Consider the following 22,062-nt stretch of genomic DNA (forward strand, 5'->3'; position numbering starts at 1 on the left):
AGATGGGACATGTTGAGCGGTGTAGGCAAGTTGAGCTGAAGTGCCTGCTTCCTTGCTGTATGACCTCCCGGCTCATGGCCAATGTCCTGCGTCAGTAATTAAAGAAATAAATTGATTTGCACTTAATTGCTTGGAATGAGCATCTGCGTTTCAATGTAATGGCAGCAGGGTGGTGCAGCAGTTGGTGCTGCTACTGTCCGCTCCAGGGTTGACATCTACAACAAACCCTCTAACTTTGACAGTTAAAGTTCCTAACTTCTCCGTCTCTACCGCATCTGCTCCCAAAATGAAGCTTTCCATTCCAGGACATCTGAGATTACCTCTTTCTTCAGGAAATGTGGTTTTGCCATCTGCTGTTGATGAGTGGAGCTCTCACCCACAAATCCTCGGCTCCCCTGCAGTTCTGCTCTCCCCATCCCCTGCAAAGTTGTTTCAATGCTGCAGCAGGCCAAGCTGGCAGAATCGCAGCCTGACATTTACACCCAGCAGCAGTTCTTGGCTTTTCACAAAAATGCTTTTCCCAAGGGGGGCTATCAAAACAAGGTGGCTGCTTTTAGGTGTTTTAAAGATGATTTAAGAGGAAATTTTTTTTTTTAAATACAGGATTGGTTGCTACATGCAACTAGCTGCCAAAGGAGTTGGTGGACTCCGCTACAATCACTATGTTTAAAAGACATTTAGACAGATTATTAAATAGGCAAGATATAAAAGGACACAAATCTAATGTGGGTAAATTAGATAGTTGTAGATGGGCTAAAGGTTGGACATAAACATAGTGGGCTGAAGGACCAATTTATAAGCTGTATCCCTCTAATGATTAAATGTTTAATTATTAATACTCTGGGTGGGGGCGCAACCGCGTTGCAGCGGCCTCTGCACTCTGTCTGTCTTTTTTTAATTTTTTTTTGTCCCATTGAGGGTAGTTTGTAGTGGGTTTTTAAATGTGTATGTGTGGGGGGGGGGGGGGGGGGGGGGGGACTTTTAAATCTCTTCCCTGCACGGGGACCCGACCTTTTCCCTGTCGGGTCTCTGTTGTCGTTGGGGCCTAGCACCATGGAGCGGCCTCCAACCGGAATGACCCGGGGGCTCAAGTCACGGAGCCGGCGGAGCTGCGGACCTACCATCGTGGAGCTGGCCGGTTCGGAGCGTGGAGAGCTGTGGTGGCGCGCTGCTGCGACCCGACTCCGGTGGATGGTGACAGACTGATTCCTGGGATGTCAGGACTGTCTTATGAAGAAAGACTGGATAGACTTGGTTTATACTCTCTAGAATTTAGGAGATTGAGAGGGGATCTTATAGAAACTTACAAAATTCTTAAGGGGTTGGACAGGCTAGATGCAGGAAGATTGTTCCCGATGTTAGGGAAGTCCAGGACAAGGGGTCACAGCTTAAGGATAAAGGGGAAATCCTTTAAAACCGAGATGAGAAGAACTTTTTTCACACAGAGAGTGGTGAATCTCTGGAACTCTCTGCCACAGAGGGTAGTTGAGGCCAGTTCATTGGCTATATTTAAGAGGGAGTTAGATGTGGCCCTTGTGGCTAAGGGGATCAGGGGGTATGGAGAGAAGGCAGGTACGGGATACTGAGTTGGATGATCAGCCATGATCATATTGAATGGCGGTGCAGGCTCGAAGGGCCGAATGGCCTACTCCTGCACCTCATTTCTATGTTTCTATGTCCCCGGTGGGAGACTGCAGTCACTGCTTTGCGGGGCACTAGCAACAGCGACTTCTCCCGCTCGAATTGCGGGGTTGAAAGTGACCCGGAGCGGGGCCTTACATCGCCCGGCGCGGCTTTAGATGGCCGTGGGACTTGCTAGCGCCTGCCGGGGGCTTTGACTTTGACATCGGGAGAAGAATGGAGAGCAGGGGAGAGACAAGACTTTGCCTTCCATCACAGTGCGGAGGAGATTCACTGATGGATGTTTGTGTAAATTGTGTTGGTGCGTGTCTTGGTTCTTTTCTTGTATGGCTGCAGAAACCAAATTTCGTTTGAACCTCATGTGAGGTTCAAATGACAAATAAATGGTATTGTGTATGTTTGCCATGGTGTGGCTAAGCTACCCATGCAATGGTCACCATTATCACGTGGAAAGAACCAACATTTAAGGACGATAGACACAACATGCTGCAGTAGCTCAGCAGGACAGGCAGCATCTCTGGATAGAAGGAAAGGGTGACGTTTTGGGTCGAGACCCTTCATGTTTGTACAAGCAGTAAACAAGTCTGAAGGGTCTCGGCCCACTCCTTCTCTCCAGAGATGCTGCCTGTCCCGCTGAGTTACTCCAGCATTTTGTCTATCTGCGGAGTAAACCAGCATCTGCAGTTCCTTCCTACACAAGGCAGTATGTCTGTAGGGTTTGAGTAGCATTATAGCAGGTTCCAGCTGGAGAATTACTTTCAAGTAAAGACAATGCTAATTAAAAGAGGATCTGCCAATCATCTTTTTTTTTTAACAGGTATGACGGGAATTCTTTGTTGAGCAGCATCGAGTATTATGACCCTGTCATTGACAGCTGGGATATAGTAACTTCAATGGGAACTCAACGCTGTGATGCTGGTGTGTGCGTGCTGCGGGAGAAGTGATGGACTAACCAAGAACAAGAGGAGCAGCCACGCAGGAGACTAGTCTCGGCAATGATTTATTTTTGCCCTCAGTTGTGCCGTTTGATTCAAAGTGCAATATTTGGACTTAAATGTAAATCTTTCCATAAATAAGCAGTAGTTTGCACAGAAAAGTAGTTCTGCAGCCCAGAATCTATATTAAATGAGAGAGTTGGAAAACTGATGGTAGATTGATGTGAGAATTTGTTTTAATCTTTGATCAGTCACCACTAAGAGAGGGTAAAGAATATTGAGTGCAAGGACCTGTGTTTACTGCTTGTACAAACATGAAGGGTGATAGTCTAATGTCCACGTGTCCTGTCACTGATTAACCTTTTCAATTGTAATTAGCTCATGCTGGTATCGGAACAATGAACACAAGATGGGTTCATATCCTCTCTTACCAAGAGATCATTGTTTTATTAAGACAGCATTTTATTTATATCAAGTATCTTTTCACAGTCCTATGCACCAATTAAGCAAATTATATACCCTCTCCTGTGACTGTCCTTTAATTCTTTAGCTTATACGGAAAGAAAACTAGATTTGAGGACATTTAACAGTGTTTGTAAAGACATTGAAAATTTTAGAAAATGTAGATTTTCAGTTGATAACTGTGAAGCACCCTTGATGCGTCTGGGACACCAGCCTATTTCCTCATCATCCATCACATGACAGAGTTTCACCTTTCGAATCTCTCCAGCTTTCTCCTTTGCTGCGTTATGCCATTTTCTTCAAAATTGTATGTGTGCCCAAGAATGTTGTGGGGCACCTGCTGCTCGTTCCACTCACCCATTGTCCAATAGCTTAGATGAAATATGTTGCAATGCATAACGAACTGTTTATAATAGTCCATGCATTCACACCAGTAAGATTATAAAGTGCACTGTAAAGAAACAATGTAAATACCAAACAGGCCTATTCTAGAACTAATTCCCATCTTTCCACACCTATCCCACCTTTTTCACATTCCCCTCATGTTTATCTAGCTTACATAAATTAATCTGTGCTATTTACTCCAACTATTCCTTAAGGGAGCATATTGTATATGTGTTCACAAGATTGAAAGAGTGCCCACTATTGTGGAGGCCAATCAATGCACTGGGACTCGGACACAGCTACTGTGGCTCAGGGTAGGTCAGGATAAGTCTGCTGTGGTTTTGTAACTTCTTATAAAACGTGTCATGCATGGGACAATATGGGTGTGTACAGAAATCCACTCCATTTGCCTGAGTGCATCTAACAAGTGTTCTTCACCCTATCCATCACTGACAATGTATCTGTGGTATTTACCAGCTGCCGAATGTGCTACAGCAACTCGCCCAAGACTTCAACAGCGTCTCAGGAATAATTTTCATTAAAAGGACAATACAAGAATGGCAACACTTCTAATTTCCCTCCAAACCAGACCATCTTGGTTCAGAAATTTTCCATTCCTTCACAGTTAGTCAAAATCATGGATCATCTTTTCACCTGAACAGCAATGTGCATCAAATCCAATGGGTAACAGTGGCTTAAGATCACTTGCTTACTGGCACCTGCAAGGGTAATTATACCAATGAATAAATATCATCAACTTAATGCCTGAATTGGGTAAACTGATTGAAAAACACCTGCAAAAGTTCCAATTTAAACAATATAAGCATAATCACAATATAGCTGCATTTTATTAAAGCTACCAGTTTTCAGTCTAACAATAGTTATGCACAATATAAAATTTAATTTCAGTACATTCTGAATCGGATCTCTACAAATGGTTTGAAGGTTCATTGTAATTGTGTTAAAAATGCTAAAGTAACAGTTGTGCTGAAATGTGTGCAGAATGGCTAGTAATACTGCACTGTATAACTACTGTTTCAACTAATTCTGTCCCATTTGTATCCTACAAAAAAAGTAGAATGCTTCTGAATTGTGACAAGAACATTGTAAAAACTAAAAAATTGTGATAGGAAGCCAAGCTGAAACCGCATTGGTTTCTTAAACTTATCTCAATTCAGTATTTGGAGTTTGTCATACAAGATACAAGATAGATTTATTCATCACATGTGCCAGATGGCACAGTGAAATGAAATTCCCATACAGCCATACAATAAAAAAAAGGGACACAACACACTATAGGGTTTGACATAAAACATCCCCACACAGCAGAATCAAAGTTTCCCACTGTGTGGGAAGGCACCAAAGTCAGTCTCTTCCTCCACTGTTCCCCGTGCCCTCCGCAGTTGCCGCTACGGGCGGCCCGATGTCCAGGACCGCTCGCTGGGGTGTTGTAAGTCCGACGTCGGGGCTGCGGGACGTCCTCAACGGCATGGACACCAGAGTCGGCCCCCTCCTACCGGAGTCGGCGGCTTCCAAAGTCCGCAGGCCGCGCCGGGTGGAGACTGCTGCTGGCGGCCCTCTGCAAGGCGCCCCAGGACTCCACGGTGTTGTTCAGCGCCGCCCGCGTTGGAAGCTCTCCGCACCAGAGCTCCACGATGTTGGAGCAGCGGCCCAACGCTCCGGAGCTCCAAACGGCGACCCAGGTAGGCATCGCCCGCTCCGTGGTGACTCCAGCGCTGCGCCGCCGCTGTAGCAGCCCTGGTCCGGTTCCCGGTCCCCGGCAGGAAAGGCCGCTCCGATCCAGCTGGTAGGCCGCGAGGTGGGGGGGGAGGACGCGACTCGGAGAAATAGTCGCGTCGCGTCCCCGCCAGGAAGTGACTGGGAAACGGTTTCCCCCTTACCCTGCCCCCCGTTTTCCCATTACCCTGCCCCCCTCCCCCACATAGAAAAGTTAAAGTTTCCCCCAACACAAGACTTTAGATTAACTAAAAATAAAAAAAGATAGAAATAACAGACAGGCTGTAGGTAGAGGCTGCTGCCAGTGCAGCGCCCCTAGTGACTACATTATATGGAGAGTCTGTGGTATAGTAAATGTATACCAAGATTCAGTCACATCTGATATTAAGAAACAATTAAGCAGAGTTTGTGAAAAAAATCATTTGAAAGGTTGGCCTATGCTGCCCTTTCAAATCCCCATCTAAAGTTTTTAGCCAACATACCCAGAGAATATTGCATTTTAAAGTAATTAGCACCAGGGGAGCACCAGTGTGAAAAATTATAAACAATATTCAGCAGACACAGAATGTCAATTAGGCTATGCAGAACTATGGGATGCAAGGTGAAATATTTGTTAACGCATAGACCATATAAAAATAATTGGAGAGTCTTAAGACCCTGTCCCACTTTCACGACCTAATTCACAACCTCTGCCGAGTTTGCCCTTGACTCGTACTCACAGTGAGGTCGTAGATAGAGTCGTAGGTACGCGTGGCATCGTAGGTCAGGATCAACTAGTAACAAAGGTCGTGAATTAGGTCGTAAAAGTGGGACAGGGGGCTTTGGCATTCAACAATTCAGATGGTGTTTCTGGGGTTCAAAACAGCTATTAGTTAATTAAAACTACTGTTCAACCTTAATGTTTCAATGGATGTCACCCATCTTGCTGTTTATTCCCAGCACCAACAGCAAGTTATTTATGAAAAACAGCAATTGAAATTTAATCCCATCATGGTTTTACTCTTGATGACTGGTTCTTAGAACTGCAATATTCAAAAAAAGTGTTTGACTTGGATATTGATTTTTGATTAACCAAAATCAAACAGTTATTGGAAATTTCCTATTATCTGATGTCCAAAGGAAACCTGGACTAATTATTTTGATCAACTAACTCTGAATATACCCTAAAGCTTTTATTCTAAATCTGCATTTTAAAATTTGGAAACAGATTGGAAGCCCATTGACGATACCAGATTTGGGCAACTGGTTCAAACATGAATGTGCTAAGTGAATGTTCCTCAGCTCCAGGAGAATAGAAACTAAAAGTTATTTGTTTTCCTACCATCAGTAATTACATTTTAGCAGCTGGTTTGATTTTTACTCCACCTCTTGCGTACATCAAACAATTATTACTCCATAAAATTAAGATGAATGAGTTTTGAATTGGGCAAATTCCTCAATCTTCATTCTCTTGCTACCATTGTATGTAGGATCACAAGAGGATTGATAAATAACTGGCAAGCACCAAGTTACTTAGAGGAACAGTCTGATATACTGCAGGGGGGGAAACTACGTGGGATGTGGAATGTTCTCCGGCTCTGCAAAATGTATTTGGAATGTGTTTTTTATGCACTGTTTTCACCAATCTTGAGCTTTCTTCCACCTTCAAAGAATGTGTGGCCAAAAGTCATAAGAGGTTCTCCTAAAAGGAAATAAAGGAAACGATTAATGACATTGGCCGTTCAAGATTCTCATCAAGTTAAATAGTTTAGATTTGAACAGTCCCGTCTTTTTCTGGGCACCCAAGGGTTAAAATTGAAGCAGTTTGATTTATGCAAGAATTGTTGAACATTCTCAAAATACCAAAAGGAATTTACAACATGGAATTCATGGGTTAGTCTAAAATTAAAGCATTCCTTTGTTTTTGTCTTCTTTGTTTCTTTCCTCCTACCTTAAACTTATGCCCTCTATTTCAAGAATCTCACTACCTTGGGGAAAAAAATTATTGGTCATTTGCCCTCAATTCTCTGCTCTATCAAACCTTAATAACATCAGTCTCCTACACTGCAGTGGAATTAACCCAGCTTATCCACTCACTCCTTTCCAGACGATATCTTGGCAAATCTCTTATATATTTTCTCTGTTGCTACCGCATCTTTCTTTCAGTGTGTCTAGAAACTGTACACAAAACTCTAAATACAGTCTAACCATTGTTTTGCATAACTGCTAATGGGGCAATAAATTTGTCGTGGCCCCACGTCACTGACGTTAATGGAGCTCATCATCAAGCTCCGATATTAATCTAAAACATGCTTGTATAAATTACAAAATTATATTTGCTGTTATCTTCTCATTGTCTGTGTCAATACAAACCATATTCCACTGGTTTTCTTTATTCTCATAGCCTGTATCAATATTAAACTAATCCCTCTGCTCTCTTCACACTGCTCTTTAACAATCCACATTTAACACACTATCTCACTCTTTTCTCTTAGGCCTGCATCATTCCATTAATCCCAATAACCTGCTATTCCAACAGATCTGTATCAGATTACTGACATCACTCAACTATGGGAATCTAAATTAATCCTGTTGATGCAGGTCTTCAGAAAGAAAAAAATCTAACTGTTCCACTATTGCTACATAAAGTGCCAAAAATCTAAAATTAATCTTTGCTCTTTCTACAGCTGTCACTCCAACTAGTCATGAATAACTGATCTTTTGTGCTCTAGTATCAACCCTTAAATTCCTATCTCTTGCTCTGATCCACTCTGCAGTTGCTGATTGCCTCCGGACATCTAATCCAAACACCACACTTTTTTTGGCTAAACAGGCATTGATAACCTATACTGCTGTTATGGAATCGTCATTCTGGTGACCCCACACACTTTCCAGGAATAGCTGATGGAAAGCCATTTGAAATGTCTAATGTTTTCTTCTCCGTCCTGTTAGGCATTTAAAGCCATCTTTGATAATGTAATGTTGCATAGACAGGGACCACATCAGATCGATAACTGTTACACCCTGTCATACCAATCAAAACAAGAATAGAACGGGTGTTTAAGAAGGAACTGCAGACGCTGGAAAATCGAAGGTACACAAAAAAAGCTGGAGAAACTCAGCGGGTGCAGCAGCATCTATGAAGCGAAGGAAATAGGCAACTTTTCGGGCCGAAACCCTTCTTCAGACTGAATAGAACAGGATGTGTATAAAGGAACTGTAAACGCTGGTTTAAACCAAAAATAGTCTGAAGAAGGGTCTCGACCCAAAACGTCACCCATTCCTTCTCTCCAGAGATGCTGCCTGTCCTGCTGAGTTATTCCAGTCTTTTGTGTCGAAAGAATAGAACAGGACCCTAATCGAAAGGAAGTTAGCCATTTTTTTGTTTTTTAGGAACTCCACATCTGTGGAGTGAAATGGACAGACGACCTCTTGTTCAGATCGATGAAGTGGGCGGGAGGGCCTTTTTCCTGCAGAGTGATTTCAGAATTATTTGTTTGTAATTGAGCAACAGTGGCCATTTGGTTTAGGCTGAATAAGAGGCTTGTAATGCAGTAGCCTGTTTCTGCACAGCAAGATCTTACAAACAAGGTATGGAAAAGATAATGTAAAAAGGTAATATTTTAATGACATCAGCCAAAGGATAAACCACAGGCAGAATACTAGGAGAATGCTCCTGTTTTCACTTGAACCATCCTCCGGGATCATTATTGCTATTAAATAGTCTGGGTTTAAATGCCCTAATTAAAAGTGACAGCAAGGAGTCAATCCACATTCTGTGCTCGTTTCTTGAATAGATTCTAAATGGTTAAACAAAAATCCCTCAATAGTAATCATTACTGTAATGTTGGGAATGGTGCTTACCCATCCTCCTGACTGTCGAATCCAGGTCAGTAGGTTCGTATTGATATAATTCACCATTGCATCCTTGATTCTGGGAAGTAGTTCAGGCACTTCCTTAGAAATGTACATTCCCAGAATGACAGTAGTTCTCAGCACATTCATCTCAGGACCCAACTGTTCTGCATGTGTGCACAGCACACGGCTGTTGCTCAGTTCAGTCACCATTCTCGAAAACCCTTCGGAAGCCTTGAAAAGTACATTACATTTTCTTTAAAGAGTTACCAAACAAAAATCACGTGCCTGTTAATATCATACTGTTTAAGAGAGTATGTGTAAAGTAACTTTGCCTTTCACCAGCTATTCTATTTCTTTAGTTTTACTTGGTGCTCTATGACACATGCCTTTTAATATTGTTTATTTATTTTCCTGGTGTATTTGATGCCTTCCCAATAATGTAAAATTGTAGCAATTAAGGGCTTCATAAGGTCATAAGTGACAGGAGCAGAATTATTTATGTTTAAGAAAGAACTGCAAATGCTGGAAAAATCGAAAAGGTAGACAAAAATGCAGGAGAAAGGGATGTGTCATAGAACACCAAGTAAAACTAAAGATGGGCAGAATTAGGCCATTCTGTCATTCAAGTATGGTTGATCCATCTCTCCCTCCTAACCCCATTCTTGTGCTGTCTCCCCATAACCCCAGACACCCTTACAAATCAAGAATCTATCCATCTCTGCCTTTAAAATATCCATTGACTTGGCCTCCACAGCCTTCTGTGGCAAATAATTCCAGATTCACTACTCTCTGACTTAAAAAAAATTGCTCCCCCTCTCCTTCCTAAAGGAACGTCCTTGAACTCTGAGGCTATGACCTCTAGTCCTAGACGCTCCCACTAGTGGAAACATCCTCTCCACATCCACCATCCAAGCCTTTCACTATTCAGTACATTTCAATGAGGTCCCCATTGCAGTCCAATGCAGTCAAACGCTCATATGTTAACACATTCAGTCCTAGGATCATTCTTGTAAATCTCCTCTGGACCCTCTCCAGAGCCAGTACATTCTTCCTCAGATATGGTGCCCAAGATTGCTCACAATAACTAAGAAAGGCCTGACCAAGGCTTTATAGAGCCTCAGCATTACATCCCTGTTTTTGTATTCTAGTGATGTGATGTAATGCACCACAGGCCTGTGTTACATTATAATGTTCCTCCTGACAGAGAAGGACCAGAACAGAAGAGAGAAAAAAACAAGTGATAAAAACCTAAAAGAGTGATGGAAATGGGATCCAAATTATAGAACTGCAGCACTTGGTGTCCTCCTTAATTGCCTGTTTTATACATTTTTAAACTTGGAATATTTATGTCATACTAAATCAAAAAAAATTGGCAGTATCGTAGTAAATTGCAGTGTTTCTCCTTTTACAAATGCAGCCTGAACTGGTGAGTTTTCCCAGCATTTTGTTTTAATTTTGGACTTCCAGCATCTGCGGTTTTTGGATTTTCATATTTTCTTTCTTCCATCACCAGAACAGACCAGTCCATTAATTGCATGCAATAAAGTCCATAAACCATATCAACACTGGTCAAGTGATGTACTCATCCAGGCAAGTGGACAACATTACCTCACACTCCCGCCTTATGTCTTGTATATGATCGAAAAGCTTTGGGAGTGTCAGAATAAATTACTTGCCACAAGATATCCAGCCTGCACTCTGGTTTGGCAGCAGCTCTGTCAGATCTTATAGATATATTTGTGGCCACACCAATTTACTTTTTGGCCCTGCCTTCAAACATAAAGGAGATGGTGCGAATTTCCTGTCAGAGATTATCATTGCCTGTTGTGACATGAATGTTGCTTCCCATTCATCAACATATGCCTGAAAGTTGTCTGTGTCTTGATCCATGCTGGATGCATTAGATCATTTGCTGAGAATTGACTACATCGTACAAATAACATCTTCATTTCTGACCTTGTGATGGAAATGGATCTGATGAAGCTGTTAAAAGCGGCTATGCCCAGGAGAGTCGGAATAAATGTCTTTAATGATATTGTAGATTCACTAGACTGGTTCCAGGGATAGAGGCTTTATAGAGTAATAGGGACCCAAGCAGAGCTAGAGGTTTCAACCCCAAACATAAACCTTTCCTACAGACACGTTTACATGTCTTGTACAAGTAAGAATTTCACTGTTCTGTTTTGGGATATATGACAATAAAATAGTCTTGACTCTAGAGTGTTTCTAACAATTCTTTATTTCATGTAATTTCTGTAATTTGGAAGAATGGAGCTCATTCCTTGGGTTTCTCAAGCTAGATTAGGAAGAATGTCTGATAATTCAAATATCACGTAAAATTTATTAACTGCAAAGCATAAAGTAACATCGACAATGCTTTATATCATATTCTTGGGTTATACCATTAACATTAAAAGACTGTGTTCACGTTAAATTTCTCCAATTAGAATAGTTAACTGCACAAGTAATTACAGAACTTGACAAAATCAGTTGGATTTTTGAGCTGGTTTGTATTATTTATTCATGGCGAAAGGATAAGTATCACTGTTAATGATGGTGAATGATCATTGAATAATCACACCAATTGGCACCTATTAGGATGTGACCAAATTGGGATACTGGCTGCTCATTTTGGATTATGTAAAACATATGACATTTTCTGCATGTGCTAAAGTTCTCTCTGTAGCTCGCTTAAACGTCTACATACCTGGTTATTTTTCAGCTCAGTTAACCGGGGTTTAAATTCCTTCATTTGTTCCTGAATCATGTCATTGTATTGATCTCCGAACGCCCGCAGACACTGAGCTACCTTCAAAATCTTCTCTTCCTCCGAAATAGGATCTGTATGCAATATAAATGAACCAGGAAACAAATAAATTATCTCCTAATTTATATCTCAACAGGATTAGTCAAACTTGTGGAAGTCATGCCAATAAGTGAATACTATTTTGTGTTGTGCCTTGAGTCAGGACCTAACTTGGGATTCACCCATGACAACAATTACTCTAGAAGAATAAAGAGATGTATCATGTTAGCTACGTCACCAAGTTTATCTTCAGAGCATTGCTAATGGGACTGCAGCCAAACTGCTATGACAATGGGGCAGGTTTACCATAAATGCCCGTCTTGCAGGTGACAGCTATACCACACAAACTTATGTACCTGCTTGGATTCATCTATATGTTATACATATTAAGAGCTTCGCCATTTTCCAGGACCCAAATCCACCCTACATTCCTCGAATGCACCAGTTTACTCTCACATCTCAAAGATGTGCAAGTTAGTAGATAAACTGACCACCGTAAATTGTCCTTGTGGGTAGATGAGTTACTAGAAAATGGGGGGTGAATTGTGTCAAGAGTACCAGTCGAGAGTCAAGAACTGTCATATGTATCAACAACAGAACAATGAAATTCTTGCCTGCAACAGCAAAGAAGACCTGTAATACAATACCATGAGATAATATATAAGCAAAGATTAAATTAATGAACTTCCCCAATACTAATGCAAACAAAATCCAAAAGTCTTTAGTGCAACCAAAGGCAGTCCATAGCTCATAGGTTAGTGTTGAAAAGTCTGATGATTGTTGGGAAACAGTTGTTCTTGAACCTAGTGCTCATGCATTTCAGGCTCCTCTACATTCTTGCTGGTGGTATAAGTGAAATGAGAGGTGGCCAAGGTGGGTGTGGGCCTTTGATGATGCTGGCTGCCTTTTTAAGATGATAGTCAAATAAGTAAAATAAACTTATCGAATAGCAAGGTGTAGGACTTGTAACAACTGTAATCTGTGAACAAAGTAGCCTTGAAACCTACCACCAGACTCCTAGTGTAATTAAATAATGCGTTCTAACATCTCTTCTATAGTGGGTAGGTCAATACTCTTAATGGACCAGGAGGTATCCACCACTTGTGGAGAATTAGGGCGGCATAGTGGAGCCGCGGTAAAGTTGTTGCCGTACAGCGTCAGAGACCCGGGTTCCATCCTGACTACGGGTGCTCTCTGTGCACAGTCTGTACGTTCTCCCTTTTTTTCACACAGAGTAGTGAATCTCTGGAACTCTCTGCCACAGAGGGTAGTTGAGGCCAGTTCATTGGCTATATTTAAGAGGGAGTTAGATGTGGCCCTTGTGGCTAAGGGGATTAGGGGGTATGGAGAGAAGGCAGGTACGGGATACTGAGTTGGATGATCAACCATGATCATATTGAATGGCGGTGCAGGCTCGAAGGGCCGAATGGCCTACTCCTGCACCTAATTTCTATGTTTCTATGTTTCCCTGTGACTGATTTTCTCTGGGTTATCCAGTTTCCTCCCACACTCTGAAATGATAGAAGTCTGAAATAAAACAGACAATGCTGGATATATTCAAAAGCATCTTTGAAGAAAGTTTACATTTCAGAACCAACAACTAAATGCAGTGCACTATTTAGTATAGAACACTACGAAAAGTTGAGTCACTGCCGGGCTGCTGAGACAGTGAGCTTTAACCCACCAGGACTGACTAACCATTTGAATGAGGAGAGAGACAAGGATTTGTCAAGCATGCAGAGGGGGCTTTCTGCTGGATTCCAAATAATAGCTCTCCCCATTGATTGTGATGGATTGGTTAGCTGGCACTTGTCTACCTAGGACTATAAATAATTTGAAAATCACCTCGATCAGTGGACAGTTCAATTCAATTCAATTCAATTTATTTGTCATTTGGACCCCTTGAGGTCCAAACGAAATGCCGTTTCTGCAGCCATACATTACAAACAAATAGACCCAAGACACAACATAATTTACATAAACATCCATCACATCGCTGTGATGGAAGGCCCAAAAAACTTATCTCTCCACTGCACTCTCCCCCCCCCCCCCCCCCCCCCGATGTCAGAGTCAAAGTCAAAGCCCCCGGCTGGCGATGGCGATTGTCCCGGGGCCATTAAAGCCACGCCGGGTGGTGCGAGGTCGAACACCGGGTCTTGATGTTGGAGCCCCCGGTGGGCGCTCGCAGAGCCCGCGGCCATTCCAAGCCGCTCGAGGCGGTGCTGTAAGGCCCCGCTCCAGGAGCTCTTCGACCCCGCAACTTGGGCGGGAGAAGTCGCGTTGCGGGAGCCCTGAAAAGCGGTCTCCCTCCAGGGACCCGCGGGCTCCCGGTGCCGCCATCCGCCAGACCCGCAGTTGCAGCCTCCGAATCTCCGGAGGTCGGGCAGCAGCAGCAGCAGCAGCGCTCCACCACCGCTCCACCCGCTCCGGACTCGGCCAGCTCCGCGACGGTGAGGTGAGTCGTCGGCACCAGAGCCCCCAGTCTTCTCCTGTTGGAGGCCGCTCCTCGTTGCAGCCCCAACTACAACGGAGACCCGACAAAGAAAAGGTCGGGTCTCCCGTGCAGGGAGAGATTAAAAGTTACCCCCTCCCTCCCACCCCAACAAAAAATAATAAAAAACTACATAAAAACATAGACAAAAAATAATAAAAACGCAGACGGGCTGCAGAGGCCGTTGCTGACGAGAGTCGCGCCGCCTACCGGATCTGCAACAAAATAGCATTTGTGAAATCATTTTGGACTGGGGGTGGAAACAAATACAGAGTTGGTGATCCCAACTTACATAAAATCTGATTTACACAGAGTTCATGTTACCCTTATGTAAGTCAGGGGATGTCTGTACATGAATATTTGGAGGTTGTGGCTCCATGACAAAGCTATGGAAGACATTCTTGGGGGTTACATTTGAGGTGGAAATTACGTTGCATGATGATTAAGTTACGCGATTAGAGGCCTGGACCATTATCAGGAGGCAAATGTTTGAAAACCATAACGGAAGCTGGGAAATGTAACCATATTTACTTAAATTAAATGTATCATTGTGAATGGACAATAAACTGGAAAGGATGCAAAAAGAAGACATTTGATTATGTTTGCTCTGGAGGGTTTGAATTATGGGGGTAGACTGGTCCTTTTCTCCCCATGGACCTTAGGAAGCTGATGGGTAACCTTACAGAAATTATAAAATCATGAGGGCCACAAATATGGCAAATAGCCAGTTTTTTTCTTTAGGATAGGGGAGACTAAAACTGGAGCACACAGTTTTAATGCAAGAGCAGAATACATAACAAGAACCCGAGAGGCAGCTTTTTCCACACAGTGCATATATAAAAGCGAGCGGCCAGAGGAAGTAGTTGAGTTTGGTACAATTATGACATTTAACTTGGACAGGTACACAGATAGGAAAGGCTTAGAGGGATATAGTTTGACATCGAGCTCAAAATATAATTTGTAAGAAGGAACTGCAGATGCTGGTTTAAACCGAAGATAGACAAAAAGCTGGAGTAACTCATGTCGCCTTCAGAAAATCCAGGTAAACAACATCCACTGACTCCTTTGTCTATCCTGCTGTTTATTTCCTCAAACAATTCTAAAAGATTCGTCAGGCAAGATCTCTCTTTCACAATACCATGTTGACTTTGGCCTACTTTATCATGTGCATCATGGCAGTTTTATCCATACACTCACGGAAACATACATTATGGCAGAACTACAAGTAAAGGGCGGTTGCACATAAGGTCGTCCGGTCAAAGGGCGTGACGCACGGACCAGTTCAATCCAAGTGGAGGACATGGCAGCTTCCGGCATATACTACGAATACCAAAACGCATACTTTCTTACCCTTTAAAAAACGCTGAAAAGGTCATTTTCTGTGCTGTAAATAATTGTGGAAATCGGGGTAAGCATGAGAGACACTTATCTTACTTCAGAATTGCAAAAATGAGAAGAAATGATGGTACAGAGAAGCAAGAGCTGAAGGGACAACAACAGCCAAAGTGCTTGCCGAACATTGGGCGTGCAGATATCGAGATTGAAGATACTGGAAATTATCACGTTTGCTCACTGCATTTCAGCAACAGTAAGGCATTATTTGTGTTTTTTCTTGATTCCTTTGGTATCTAAAAAGTTTCAGAAGTGATAAATCTGGCTGCAAAATTTAAAAAACTCCAGTTGCCGTTGCATGGCAACAGTATGGGTCACGGGTTGTGACCCGACTGCCGTGCAACCTCCCTACAGCAACACTGATTTATTAGCTGAGGAAGGAATTTTGTGGTTATCAGAAGGTATCATGCCCATGTTTAACCTACAAGCATGAGGGATTTTTGAGTCAGTTGAGGATGCCAAGGTTTATCCACCCTGCGGCAGCATGTAATCAGCAATCTGGCATACTAAGGTATGACTCCGTACGTCAGCCAGTGGCTTGGAAAGCATGCTGACTGGTTGCATCACAGCCTGGTTGAGTAACATAGTAAAAAGGTGCTGGGGTGGGCCATTTGGGCCTTCGAGTCAGCACCGCTATTCAATATGATCAGTGCTGATCATCCAAAATCAGTACCTGTTCACGCTTTTTCCTCCATAACGCAAACACGCAACAACAAGGAAGGCTACTACAAGAGGTGGGCACTGCTATCATGGATACCACCCTCCTCAAAAATCAAAGGGATGAATAGAAAGCATTTCATGAAGGCAGCTAATATCACCATAGACCCACACCACCCTGGCCACACTCTCACCTTGCTTCTACAATCAGGGAGAAGGTATAGGAGCCAGAGAACCTTTACATCCAGGTTCAAGAACAGCTTCTTCCCACTAACCATCAGGTTCTTGAACGACACTGCACAACCCTATTTCAGCACAAAGCTTTGTATAAACTACTGCACATTTTGGCTTGCACTATTATTGTCTGGTTACCTAGTTTAACTGATTAAAGTACAATCAATAATATAATAAATTATTTGTTGTGTTGTTGCATATTATGAGCCTATAAAGCTGCAGCAAGTAAGAATTTAGTGGCCATATGCACAGAGACCAGAACAATTAAGCACTCTTGACTCTTCAATGTAGCAGTCATGGTAGAACTGGTGAGCTAAAAGGCCCAGGCATTTCAGAGACTGATGTATCATTGAATTAGGACGTACGAGTTAGGATCACCAGGATTTATTTATTTTGAGTTTTTTGGTGATGTAAATTTTACTTTTCCTTTTCATTTGTAGATTGAAAACTGATTTGAAATGACTCTGCATTTAGGGTCGAAAATAGATAACTACAAACAGTAGCATGCAAACAGAAGTGTACTGCAGACTGCCCTGATGTGAATATATTGTGCTACATGTTTGAACTGCGTATAAATCAAAGAAGGCATGTTATAAAAGGACACAAAGTGCTGAACTCAGCAAACATGTTGTCTGGAGAAGGTACACAAAAATACTGGAGAAACTCAGCATGTGCAGCAGCATCTATGGAGTGAAGGAGATAGGCAACGTTTCGGCCCGCAACGTTGCCTATCTTGCTCGTTCGCTCCATTATTTTTGTGTACCTTCGATTTTCCAGCATCCGCAGTTCCTTCTTAAACATTGTTGTCTGGAGAATATGGATAGGCAACGTTTCAAGTTGAGACCCTTCTTCAGACTCATGGTATGTTCTGTAATTTACTGCTGTCATTTCTACATGGTGAACCAAAAATGTATAAAAATTGCCTTTATTAAAATCTGACAATGTGCACTTTAAGCACGTGATTTTTTTCTATTACAAATATTGTGGAGTATAGAGGCAAATAAATAAATGATGGGTCTTTGTCCCAAACATTATGGAGGGCACTGTACCTATGTGAAAGGTCTTACTGAAATAAGGGATCCTGGTGAAACTGTTTACCCTACCTCAGAAAATAAGTACTTCTGAAAGACACCACCAAAGTTCACTGGATCAATGAAAACCTGGAATTGAGCCGTGTGTGCGATAACGAGAATAAGTGGACAGGGATTATACTCCCCAGAATGTAGCAAATGCACCAATGACATATTCTCTAGTCAAAGTACCTCAAAACAAATGTTCAGCCATTCAGGACAGAGATAAGAAATTCCTTCAATGTGATGGTGGTTATAATTCTTCATCAAGAAGACTGTGCAAATTGAATCACTTGGCATATTTAGACAAATCATGATGGATATTTGCTTATTATGTAAATAGAAAGAATATGTGGTTCATGCAGGAAAGTGTATGAACCAATCTGGTGAAAAAATATTGACTTTGATGCCATTTTTACTTTCCCGATTAAAATCTGGGATTTTTAATTGAGGGCTGCAGGGATAGTGCAGGAAAGTGGCAGCAAATTTAAAAAGTGATGGTTGTGAACTGTGAGGAGGTGAGGTAAATAACTGATTCATGCTTCTATCCACTCCCTCTCTGCCACACAGGTACTTACAGCTAGTATTAGATGTGCAACAACACGTTTAAGACTTGCTCTGGCCCCAGCCTCCCCACTTCACATACACCTTCCCCGTTCCTCTTCGCTCTTTTTTGAATTTTTTGACGATGTAACTAGGAAAATGGACAAGGGAGAGCCAGTGGATGTAGTGTACCTGGACTTTCAGAAAGCATTTGATAAGGTCCCACATAGATTAGTGGGCAAAATTAGGGCACATGGTATTGGGGGTAGAGTGCTGACATGGATAGAAAATTGGTTGGCAGACAGGAAACAAAGAGTAGGGATTAACGGGTCCCTTTCAGAATGGCAGGCAGTGACTAGTGAGGTACTGCAAGGCTCGGTGATGGGGCCACAGCTATTTACAATATACATCAATGATTTGGATGAAGGGATTCAAAGTAAGATTAGCAAATTTGCAGATGACACAAAGCTGGGTGGCAGTGTGAACTGTGAGGAGGATGCTTTGAGAATGCAGGGTGACTTGGACAAGTTGGGGGAGTGGGCAGATGCATGGCAGATGAAGTTTAATGCGGATAAATGTGAGGTTATCCACTTTGGTAGCAAAAACAGGAAGGCAGATTACTATCTAAATGGTGTCAAGTTGTGAAAAGAGAAAGGACAACAGGATCTGGGGGTCCTTGTTCATCAGCCTATGAAAGTAAGTATGCAGGACAGCAGGCAGTGAAGAAAGCAAATGGCATGTTGGCCTTTATAACAAGAGGAATCGAATATAGGAGCAAAGAGGTCCTTCTGCAGCTGTGCAGAGCCCTAGTGAGACCACACTTGGAGTATTGTGTTCAGTTTTGGTCCCCTAATTTGAGGAAGGACATTCTTGCTATTGAGGGAGTACAACGTAGGTTTACAAGGTTGATTCCCGGGAAGGCGGGACTGTCATATGCTGAGAGAATGGAGCGACTGGGCTTGTACACCCTGGAGTTTAGCAGGATGAGAGGGTATCTCATTGAAACATATAAGATTGTTAAGTGTTTGGATACGCTACAGGCAGGAAACATGTTCCCAATGTTGGGGGAGTCCAGAACCAGGGGGCACAGTTTAAGAATAAGGAGTAAACCATTTAGAACAGAGACGAGGAAACACTTTCTCACAGAGAATTGTGAGTTGTTGGAATTCTCTGCCTCAGAGGGCGGTGGAGGCAGGTTCTCCGGATGCTTTCAAGAGAGAGCTAGATAGGGCTCTTAAAAATAGCAGTTATGGGGAGAAGGCAGGAACGGAGTACTGATTGGGGATGATCAGCCATGATCACATTAAATGGTGGTGCTGGCTCAAAGGGCCGAATGGCCTACTCCTGCACCTATTGTCTCTTCGCAGAATGTGGATTTGCGAAGAGGTTGTGGGGAATGACAAGGATCATTCTGAACAGCTCCATAACGGAGGACTTTCTGATTTACAGGCTGTTCCCAGGTACACATTCAGAGACAGACATCAAGTGCTGCTGGAATATTATCAACTTGGTGAAAGACACTCTTTAGTCTGTGCAAAACTTGTTGGCCTCTCAGCAGAGCGAGGTGTCCATCAATTAATGTTACCGACTGGCCCGTTCCAGATTGTAGGAGTGAGTGCTGAGGGAGTTTGGAAGGTTGAGAGGGGACCTCATTGAAATTTACAGAATAATGAAAGGCATAGATGGATGAGTGGATGTGGAAAGGATGTTTCCACTGGTGGGAGAGTCTTGGACCAGAGGTCATAGCCTCAGAATTAAAGGGCACAATTAAAAAAGGTGAGGAAGAACTTCTTTGATCAGAGGGTAGTTAATCTGTGGAACTCATTTGTGGAACTCTGGAGAAAAGGAATAGTAGAAACCCTTCCTCAGATAAGGATGCCTGGTTTAAGGATAGTTACAGACCCTACTCAATATGACACTAATGGATGATTTGACGCTGCAAACATGGAAAGTGTTTTTGCACTGTTCTTGTTTTGTATATATTTTTTAAATTGGAAACAATTCTCTTCCTCCATGTTCCCTTCTCCGTTGTCACCTCTCCTCCCACTAGTCTCCCCCCCACCCAAAGAACCAACAAAGGCGACCCTCGCCCTCAAATTGTCAACGGCGGCTGCTCACAGGGCACCTTTACATCGGGGACCTGGGGTGGAGAGTGTTGCACATGGCTGTGGCTTGTAACAGGTACTTGAGCCGGTTCATAGACTCGCCAGCAATGTTCCACGTCCAAATAGACAATAGACAATAGGTGCAGGAGTAAGCCATTTGGCCCTTCGAGCCAGCACCGCCATTCAATGTGATCATGGCTGATCATCCCCAATCAGTACCCCATTTCTGCCTTCTCCCCATATCCCCTGACTCCGCTATTTTTAAGAGCCCTATCTAGCTCCCTCTTGAAAGCATCCAGAGAACCGGCCTCCACCGCCCTTCTGAGGCAGGGAATTCCACAGACATAGAAACAAATGCAGTGTGAGAGGTTGCAGAAGGGAGCTGTTCCTCAAGTCTTGGCTGTACACCTGATATTTGGGCGCAGAGGGGAGAGGGAAGTCTCCCTGTCGGTCTGTCCCTGGGCCTGGCCAAGATGGCCATTCGCGGATCCAGGCAGCGGGTGGTCGGTGGCCGCACTGGCTGGGGCTGTCTGCCTGTCTGCCCCCCGTGCCCCTGGAGAGGGAACACGCGGTGTCCATGGGAACCGGAGGTCTTCCGTGAACTCTGGTCGCCGCGGGAGGTCGAGTGCATTTTTGATAAAGTTGGCGATATATTTATTTGATGACCACTTGTTCATAAACTGTTAATATAAACAGCCTTTGATTGTGTTAATTTTGATTGTATGTTTATTTATTTGATTTTTGAACAAAAGTATTTGTATAATTGTTAAAAGATGGCACCGGGCGCGGATATCAATCCACTCCCCGCTAGGCCGACAACGGGCGGCGGGCCGCACCTACCTGGGCTGTCGCAGTCCGCCTCCAGCAAGCAACTCCAGAAATCCGGGTCCAGCAGGTGATCTATGATGATCGCCGTCTGCTCCCTTAGGTCGAGCATGATATGGCGGTGCCGGAGAGGAGCCGAGACGCACGACGATGCGCCGCCTCAAGCAATGAACCGAAAGCTGCACCGCTGAGCCGGGCCGGGCCGGGCCACGCCCCCTCTGCCATACCCCGCCCCCTCTGCCATCTCAGGCCACGCCCCTGGGCCGAGGGATAAGATCTTTGGTCAAACGGGCCACGCTCTCCGTGTTGACCTTTAGCCCGCCCACACCCCCTCCCCCACACTGAGCTGATCTCCAGCCCGGCCACGCCCCCTCCCCCCCCTGAGCTCCAGCCCGGCCACGCCCCCCTCCCCCCTGAGCTCAGCCCGGCCACGCCCCCTCCCCCCACACTGAGCTCCAGCCTGAGCTCCAGCCTGGCCACGCCCGCCCCCCCCCCACACTGAGCTCCAGCCCGGCCACGCCCCCTCCCCCCACACTCCCCCCACACACTGAGCTCCAGCCCGGCCACGCCCCCTCCCCCCCACACTGAGCTCCAGCCCGGCCCCCGCCCCCTCCCCCCCCCACTGACTGAGCTCCAGCCCGGCCACGCCCCCTCCCCCTCCCCCCCCCACACTGAGCTCCAGCCCGGCCACGCCCCCTCCCCCCACACTGAGCTCCAGCCCGGCCACGCCCCCTCCCCCCCACACTGAGCTCCAGCCCGGCCACGCCCCCCCCCCCCCACACTGAGCTCCCCCCCCCGGCCAGCCCCCCCCCCCCCCCCACCTGAGCTCCCGGCCACGCCCCCTCCCCCCACACTGAGCTCCAGCCCGGCCACGCCCCCTCCCCCCACACTGAGCTCCAGCCCGGCCACGCCCCCTCCCCCCCCCTCCAGCCCCCACGCCCCC

General features: G+C 44.3%; 2 protein-coding genes across 4 annotated transcripts in view; one reads left to right on the forward strand and one right to left on the reverse strand.

Moving 5' to 3' along the window:
- Window positions 1–2,786, forward strand: part of klhl12 (kelch-like family member 12) — a 34,309-nt gene extending 31,523 nt beyond the window's left edge. For all 3 annotated transcript variants that reach the window (XM_055654794.1, XM_055654792.1, XM_055654795.1), the window contains exon 13: window positions 2,459–2,786. In XM_055654794.1, the coding sequence (XP_055510769.1) occupies window positions 2,459–2,585 (127 nt within the window). In that variant the 3' untranslated portion in view covers window positions 2,586–2,786. The remainder of the gene's footprint in view (window positions 1–2,458) is intronic.
- A 1,467-nt stretch (window positions 2,787–4,253) lies between these two features.
- On the reverse strand, window positions 4,254–21,346 carry LOC129708807 (BH3-interacting domain death agonist-like). Its single transcript, XM_055654796.1, has 4 exons — window positions 21,135–21,346; window positions 11,704–11,837; window positions 9,003–9,227; window positions 4,254–6,840 (listed from the first exon to the last, which is right to left on the reverse strand). Exons 1-4 carry the CDS (start codon window positions 21,229–21,231, stop codon window positions 6,826–6,828), a joined length of 471 nt encoding a protein of 156 aa, XP_055510771.1. The 5' UTR covers window positions 21,232–21,346; the 3' UTR covers window positions 4,254–6,825.
- Window positions 21,347–22,062: the final 716 nt, after the last annotated feature.

Source organism: Leucoraja erinacea, chromosome 24 (assembly GCF_028641065.1).
Source record: "Leucoraja erinacea ecotype New England chromosome 24, Leri_hhj_1, whole genome shotgun sequence".
In the NCBI taxonomy this organism is placed as follows: Eukaryota; Metazoa; Chordata; class Chondrichthyes; order Rajiformes; family Rajidae; genus Leucoraja; species Leucoraja erinaceus.